The 8,808-nt window shown below is 37.7% G+C and overlaps 1 protein-coding gene across 1 annotated transcript; it reads right to left on the reverse strand.

The window, feature by feature from the left end:
* Window positions 1-1,702: 1,702 nt before the first annotated feature.
* Window positions 1,703-7,839, reverse strand: GP9 (glycoprotein IX platelet). Its single transcript, XM_075159406.1, has 2 exons — window positions 7,751-7,839; window positions 1,703-5,967 (listed from the first exon to the last, which is right to left on the reverse strand). Exon 2 carries the CDS (start codon window positions 5,958-5,960, stop codon window positions 5,376-5,378), a length of 585 nt encoding a protein of 194 aa, XP_075015507.1. The 5' UTR covers window positions 5,961-5,967; window positions 7,751-7,839; the 3' UTR covers window positions 1,703-5,375.
* Window positions 7,840-8,808: the final 969 nt, after the last annotated feature.

An 8,808-nucleotide genomic window follows, 5' to 3' on the forward strand; every position in this document is an offset into this window, starting at 1 on the left:
TTTTCCACTGAGATGCATTTTTTGGGGGGCCAGATTTTGAAACAGTAGGGAATTTAAAATAAGGCTACAATGAAGACTGGTTTTCTTTTCTAGCTTTACCAAAAATAACTGCAAACAGCTTAATGATATACCTAATGAAAACAGGTTTCTCCTTTTTGGAGTGGATGTAGGGGCAGGCACTGAAGGATAATAATCTACTCTGTCCAAGAGTGTTTGTGACTCATTGTTTTAATGATGGTCTTTGTGATAACAAATAAACAGTAAGGGCAAAAAGGGAGTATGAAAAATTTCAACCATTAGACAGCACTAGAGGGTGTAAAGGTTAGTTTCTTCAGAATTGACTGCAAGTCATCATAAGGGGTAATATTACCCAGGGAAGTGGTTTAAGTATACCTGTTAATACAACCAAATACTGAATGTTACATGCCATGTGATCAGACCATGTTCCCAGCAATCCAGTACTCCAGTGTTACGAGAATCCAATATTCATGTTACTTCAATTGCTCATATATACCCTGTATGTGCATAAGTTCTTTTTTCTTTCACGTTTCATTGGAAGGCCATGTGAAACGCTTATGTCTTTGTGAAGATACCTGAGCAGCCTGCTGTACATAGAGAACAGATTTTAATTTTAAAAAAAATTTTTTTTAAGCAAAATCGGTGATTTTCATCTCTGTTTCATGCTGACATCCTACATTGTGTGCCCTTTAATAAGGGTCCTGTATGTTTGTAGCCACCATTTATTACACTCAAATTTCAGGCACTAGTCACTTAAGTATATTGCATTTGCTTTAGTGGGAGTTATCCTACTGTTCTAAAGATTTTTTTTTCCCAGTTGATTTATTGAATTAATGGAAAAGTGAAAAAAAAATCCAAATGCATTAGAAACCAACTGCCAAAAGGTGAAACATGAACACATGACAATACTTGTCATGGATGCAAGACGCTGTGACATCAAGTTTGCAGGAACTGGGAAACTTGGAAGTCAAATGTGGTAAGACCTGTTGAAATCAAATGTCTGCATGTTTCAGCTGTGAATGGGCATTACATGTTCCAAAACCAGGAGGGGTCTGCCACTGCCTTCAGCAGCATTTGAAGTAGTTTGGGTGTGGGATGGAATTGTAAGGTCACAACAAAATGCCTAGTTTCTAAGCCTCCCTTTATGTTTATTCACATAAGCATTGGTGCCTATTTTCTAAATATTTATTAGTATCAAATTGGGGAAAAAAAAAAAAAGAAAAAAGCAGCAAACTTCTCTGATGCATGAACTCAAACAATGGATCTGGGATAAACTCTAACTGTAGATCCTAGACACAAAGAAAGCATTAAGCTGAACAGAAGTTGTTCAGAATGAGCAACGCTTTTTGCTACAATGTTAAGAAAATCTTGAGCATTTCAAGAAAAAAGGTGATTCACCTACCATTCTATTTAATAAATGAAGCCCGCAAATATTTTTCACATTAATTGAATTGAAGTTTACACAGAATTGCAGTTTACACAAATCTAGTCTGTGTATTAGAGTGACTGTTTAAGAATATTTTTTTGTTCTTGCTCAATAATTCTGAGTATAATTACTTGTCTTGCTAAATATTGAGCCAAAACTCATAACTTTTTAGTTGGAATTAATCCCAGCAGTTATACCTGTGTTACTAAAGAATGTGAAACCAGATATTCACTAGTTTGCACTCTTGCAGGCATGATATAGTAACACTTTCTGGGATCTTTACAAACTCCGTTGGGAATGCTGTCTGCGTGTTTCATTTAGATAGCTGACATATTTTCCTGTCTTTGCACATTGTTAGCAACTGCAGCATTATTTATGCAATTTGAGGAAGTATGTGGCTTAAGCACCACATGGTGGCCTTGCCAGATAAACAGTTGAATGCAGCTCTTGAGCCTTCAGTTAACAGTTCCAGCTTTCCCCTTTTCAGAGGTTTTTTTTCAGATAAAAGCCAAATGGATCAGAAGTGATAAATACAATGCTGTTTTAGTGGAATGTGAAATACTGCCATGGAAGAGATTCCTTCTTCTTTCCTCTTATGAGGTCAGAAAACGTGTTCTCTCAAATGCCTTTTTTTTTTTTTCTGTATTCTGTGCGTCTTATTTAATGTGTTGGTTGGTATAAGCAGAAATGTTTGCTAATTGCTCATTTTTTTTATGTTTGTACAATTAAAGCTATACAGTAAAGCAGTTTATTACTTTATGCATATCTAGCTTTATAGGCAAAAAAGAGAGTGATAAGCTTTTAGTGTTAATGATTTATTTTATTTTGGGGAAACAAGAAATATAATTTAGGAAACTCTCCATGAGAGTTTGCAGAGTGCATTTCTTCTGTAATATTCTGCATTAATACAAAATGGTGGTTGCCTTTTAAAAAATTGAAAAGCTCAGTGCAGAGAAAATATTCTAAAATTATCTAAGTGTGTACACCACTATTCCTATGTGTTTAGTTGAAATTCTCTCCTGCAGAGGTTATTTATGTAGAATAACATTTAATAAAACTAGAGAAATTCTGAACGTTTATGCTCACCTGATCAAAATGTACACATAAATCTGAAGACACAATTTTACTCTGGTCTGCACCGGAGGGTGGCACAGCCTTACTAAGCCATGTTGTTTCTAGGTTATATGGTTCACTTCCTGCAGCAGGGATGCAACACTTAGTAAAAAGCGAATTCTTTGCTGCACTTTGAGTACTCACAGTGCAATTGGAGAAGGTGGAGTGGAATATTACTGCTGCTGTGGAGTGTGGGAGAGTGGCTCGGCTGACACAGACTGAGTTCCTCAGGGTGTTGCCAGTGCTCACTAAGGATGTCCCTGTGATGCACTGCCATTGTGGTCTCTCTTTTCATGGCCTGTCCCACCATAAATTTTGCAGGTGACCAAAGCAACAAGAATAGCTGTAACGTTTTAGGTGTCTCATACAATGCTGTTAAAATCATTCTCATTTCAAGTAGTGCCTACGAATGAAAAAGTGCCCGATGTTGGTTAAGCTGTAGGATTCACCATGACTTTTGATGAGCTGTTTCAGTGTTTAATTATTTTCACTGTTCGATTTTGAGCCTTGTTTCTAGTCTCATGTTCTGATTTCTTCTCCCAGCCCTTTGTTAACAAATTTCTCTTCATGTAGATTCATACAAGCTGTGATCTTGTCATTCCTTAAGCTCCTCTTTATTAAATGAAATTGATTAAGCTCCTTTTAAGATATATTTTCCAATCCTCTATTTGCATTACAGTTGTTTTTCTGATTCTTCTGCAGCTGATTCTTCTTGATTTGTAGACATTGATACTGAATTATTGTAGCTTATTTAAACATCAAAGTAAACAAATCTTTCTATCCCTAAATGATATTCCATATTTTACCAAGAAAAGATCACGTTAGCCCTCTGCTGCAATGTTATACATGGGAGATCATGATTACCAGATTATTTGCCTTCTCTGAATTGAGTCCTCAACCCATCTTTTGTTTCTAGATGTATGATCTTGCTTTCAGTTGCTTGGCACTCCAAGTAACCCACCGCTCTTTGCATTTATGACTTCCCTCTTCTTGTTCCCCACGGTGTATCATTTGCAGACATTAACATTGCAATGGGCGTGCTGTCTCCCAGGTCATAAATTATTTTACAGGGAAAATATCTGACTCTATTCCTTTCCTTTTCTTAATCTAAAGCCCCATGCTGCACTTTATTACTAAATTGTGTAACCTCTACCCATGGTGCTTGTCCTTTCCCCAAATCTATCTGCGCTTCAGAGGTTCTTTCAGCAGGTCCACCATGCTCAGTGGCCATTCCTTGTGTCACGGAGAGGGGCAAGTGACTCATCCTGAACTGGCGTCAATTTAGGTTGATAAGTGGTGATGTCTCAGATTGGCCTTTCCCTGCTAGTGCAGGAGAGAGAGGACCTCAGTGAAGGTATGTTACAGACGGTAACATATCTCTTCTAAAGCTGTCTGAGAATGTTGCCAGCAGTCAGCGTTGACGCTTTGATTTCATATTGCTGAAGTGCTTTGGCAGGGGCGAGAGGGACCTGGTAATATCCCTGTGAGGTTCTGCTGTCTTTGATTTGGAAAGAGGGAAAGAGTCTCATCTTACAGAAGTGACAGCACGTGGTAATTGCAAAACCACCTGTCAGAAGAAAGCTAACCACCAGCTTTGCTAGGGGCATTACGTGCTTTAACAAGGAACCCCACTCATGTGACAAGGTGCTAGGTAAAGAGCCAAGCAGTCTTCAGCATCTTCAGCAGATAACCTCTAATACCTAGCTCAGGTTTGGGGCTAGGAGGAGCATTCGAAAAATGTGTCTTAAATTGAGCTGCCAACAGTAGTATTAATTTTAGAAGACCTTCAGAGATCTCCCATCTAACTAGCCTAACTTCCCCAGACCAGATGGGGTCACAGCATGAATTGCTGTTCTCGGAGTCTTGGGAATAATCAGGTTAGGGGGAAAACAATATGCTTGAGTCACCACAACAATTTTTCTATGAGGGTGGGGGCCACAAGAAGGGAAGGGAAGAGAGTACATCCTCTTCAGAGCTGTTGCATAAAATCCAGTGTATCAGATGTCAGTAGTAAAACTGAAAGAAAAGCTCTGGAAATTTCTTAGGATTTTAATCAGAAATGTGTAGAATTGTGAGAGACATCAAACTTGTGTGAGTATGAATGTTCAATAAGCATCCATTATTTCAATTTCACATAGAATGCTTTTTTATTGTTCTCTTTCTAGGAAATTCAACAATATTTAAAATGATTTTTTTGATTATATTCTCATTACCAGTCCATCTTTAAACGTATTCAATAAGGGATACATTCAGTGGCTGGGCATCATAATGGTTTTGCTGTCGGGAAACCCCTGAACCTGAGGAAGATGGTTGAATTTGTTTGCACACAAAAATGGTCCTACCAACTCCATTGGGACACTGTGAGGGGGTAACGGGTTGCAAACTCACACAGTTTCCGAGTGAGAAAAGAATTGTTAAAATAGTACAATCAGTGTTCGTCTCCATATATTAAAAAGTGTAGGATTTGGGGATGTAAATCTTCTTGCTATAAGAGCTGAGAATTCAGTGGAAAAATGCTAAGTTAAATGATTTCAAAAAATTTAGAAACTGCTTTTCATATGAGTAGATGGCAGCAGAATGAAACTTGCCTGTCAGTACACCACCAAGCTTATTTTTGAGAGGAAATTAAATCAAACTTGCCTATCAGAGGAACCCAGGCTTTGAGCCCTGGGATCTGTTTGTAACATCTTCACCCTAAACTAGTGTTGCCAGTGCATGTGCTTTTTTGTGGTAGAATAGTTTGATGTTTCTGTTCAAGCTAGTGGTAGCGAACAGCTCGTTGTATCTTGTGGTTTTTGGAGGAATGCCTCCCCAACAGTCAGCCCCTAGAGTCATATTGGCTTAGGTTTATTTGGCAGACCAGCTTTTTTGAGAATTTCAGAGCGCATGCTACTAAAATAAGTGTAATTATTGCTGCAGCAATTAAAATGAGGTCTCGCCAAAAGAACTCAAGACACTTGATTGGGAGAAGCCTCTTACAAATGCCCAGCTCATTCCCAGTCAGCTGCCTCAAGGGCTTCATCCTCACGGGACCTGGGGTTGCGCATCTGATCTTTGCAAGAGAGGGTGCAGAGATGTCTTCTAACCAGAGTTTTAGATACAGAATATGGCAGTCACAGTTCCAAGGATTGTCAAATATTTTCACTTCCTCCAGGCTGTGCAAGCTGTCCAGGGCACCGGGAGGAACCGAGGTCAGGCTGTTGTTCTGTAGATAAAGCCTCTTGGTGTTAACGGGCAAGGCAGGCACTTCCGTCAGCTTCCTTGAGCTGCAGTCTATATGCAACCCCTTCATTTCTCCCAGTGACTTACAATTGCAGGAGGGAGGACAGACTTCAGTTTGGGTCACGTGGAACAGCAATGATATGGCAAATCCCGCAACAGTGATGAATTCTGTCTTGTTCATGCTTCAACTACCCAGAGAATAAGAATAATAATTTGATAAGTATAATTCATTAGCATGTTTCTCAATGCAGAACTACAACACAGCTACTTCTTCCTCAGGATTATTCGTGAGGTTTAGGTTTTTAGAAGAAAATCTTTAGCTTTCTGTATTTCCCACATTCTTCCTGACATTAAGTAGCGTAAATGCAACTGGGAGAGAGCACAGTGCTTCCATTTTGTCTCTAGTTCATTGCTTTTCCTTCATAATTGTACGAAATATATTATGGTTCAAAGTTCTGGAAAAGAACTTTGAAAAAAAACACACCAGGAGACTATGGTAAAAACTAGGTTAGTTTTAGGCAAAGATTTTGATTCCATTTCTATATCTTCATAGGTCTACTGTTAAAATAGTGTGTTAAAGTCAGTTTTCAAAATCGAGCTTAAGAGATTGAATAACTGTAAATGCCTAAAAATCTTCTTTCTGAGTGTGTGAAGATTCTAACCAAGGAGTACGTATTTTTATGTAGCAAAAAGTTCTTTTTTGCTTTATTGTAGCTTCATGCATCTCTGAGAACATACAGTTTAAGATTTGGATGAATACAGAATTGGAAATTTTGCATATCTGGTACTGCTTGTCTTTTAGGGATTAAAGAGCCATGCTTTGGGCTAGCAGGTAATTCTCCCTTTTGGTATGTCATTCCCACTTTTGTAGAATGGATCCCACTAGACTTCCATCTTAGTCCCTTTTGTTTGGCAGTTTAAAACCTCTAAAGCTATTCCCTTCCTGTATTTCCTACTACTTCTCTGCATTTAAAAATACATAGCTAGCCTTGGGACCGGATTGGAATTTGATATACAAACTCCCTTGCACAGGTTGGGGAATTTCCAATCTTGAAACCATCTTTCTTTATGATTTTAATATATTCCATAATTAAAAAGTATTTCCTTCTTTTTTTTTCAATCCATTTGCAATAAGTAAGTATGGAAGCAAAAATACCTGACTGTATATTGCCTTGGATTCTACTTGGAGAATGACAGTTAATTGTAATAAGTGTTGGGTTTTTATACACTATCCACTTGAAGAACAGACCTATTAACAACAACAAATACAGAATAAAACAGGGTTTTACAGACTAAGGCGAGGCGATAAGGAGCTTAAATTATACTAATGTAGAATGGAATCTGGAAAAAAATTTCTTCAAAATAATGTTTTCAAGTGTAGAGATATTTTAGAACTCAAAAAAAAAAAGATTTTCCTCTTAAAAACTTAAAATAAGCTGAGACTATTTTTTTCTCTAGGAAGTTTCATTTAATAAATACTAAAACTGTAGGAAAAATGGATTGATTTTGTTTTAAATTGATTTGCTTTAATTCACTTACAAGGATTATGTAATTAACTTTTCAAAATAAAGTCAGACAGCTTTAGATTCCTGATCTAAATACTACATTCCTATATTTTAAATTGGATTAATGCTACATAAAACTATGAACTTCATCACAGAGAAGCTGAAATATTAATCTTAACAATCTCCTATGTCTTTGTTAGCAAGTAGTTAGTCTGAATATCTTTGGTCTGAATCTAGATACTCATCTGTTATTTTTCAAGAAATCTACTAGAGCTGTTTTTTTCAAAGTAGACATCTTAAAAGGACAGACTATGTCATCTGACCAAAAAACAGTTAAGCAATATCTGTAGAAAAGACGATCTCTTCTGATTTAATATATAGCAAGAAATTCCAAATCAAATAGAAATAAGAACTGGGGCAAAAATGCAGAAGAGAAGAGTTGGTGAGATGCCTGACTGACACTTACCCTTATTTACTCCCTCTTGATTCCTTTCCCGCTTGGTAAAGTGTTGCAGTACAGGTAGCAACTGGAGCTGACTTCTTAAAGAGTCAGTAAGGAAATGTGTTAAAGAAGATGAGCTTTTTCCTATGCATAATAGGAAACCACTCCCATTGGAAGATGCTATATACGGTTGACATGTGTCATGGCACATAGTGCTTGGGGCATTTTTGTGTTTTCTGCAGACAAGAGGAAATGCTTTTGAATTTTTTGTATTGCTAATATATTTTTCCCATTAAACATGACAATGTCTGGAAAACCTAAAATGATTATTCTGAAATCTAGTGGTTTTTTCCTTCAGCTGTAATAATCTATAGATATAAAAGTTAGCTTGAGCTTCAGCTGCTGACACAAGCCCAAGCAAGACACAAGGGAGCTAAAGTTAGCCCATGAAATAGAGTACTTCTGTTTTAGTCAAAGCCAGGTGTGTCCGATATCTGCCTTTCCACTGATTAAGTAAAATTTGTAAAAACACACCATAGCATCAGAATAACTTATGTTAGTCAGGTGAGATCAACTTATATTAGTCAGATCATTAAGGGATAGAGAAATATTAATGCCATTACGTTGAAATAGTGGTGAAAAGTCACCCAAAATACAGTATTTAATTCTGGTCACCCATGTTCAAAAAAGATTAAGCCAACAAGTAAAAGGAAGGTTTCTGTGATGATCAGGGATTTGGAGAACCTATCTTATGTGAAGAGGCTGAGAGTGACCTGTACCCTGCAGTGTGGAGCAATGCAGAAACACCTGAGCCAGAATGACTCAGGCAGGTAGGAGCCCCTGACACAGCCTTGGGTGTGAAGAAGGGTACGTGTGTATGGATCAATGGATCAGTTCCTATTTTGGTTCTTGTGATATTTTGTGGAATATAATTTCTTTGTAATGACCCAGTTTGGTTTGGAGTTTAGAAGTGAATTCCAGAATAGTCAGGGAAGGTGCACTGGGAAAGGCTCACTCTCATGGTTTGCTCGGCTCCCCTTTATCAGCACAGCCTAGAGGGCAGGACAGCCTTGGGCACATAT

Source organism: Calonectris borealis, chromosome 10 (assembly GCF_964195595.1).
Source record: "Calonectris borealis chromosome 10, bCalBor7.hap1.2, whole genome shotgun sequence".
Lineage (NCBI taxonomy): Eukaryota > Metazoa > Chordata > Aves > Procellariiformes > Procellariidae > Calonectris > Calonectris borealis.

What these genes read in the sequence shown, in the direction of transcription:
- GP9 (XM_075159406.1), bottom strand. Translation starts at nt 5,960, where the DNA reads ATGAACAAGACAGAATTCATCACTGTTGCGGGATTTGCCATATCATTG.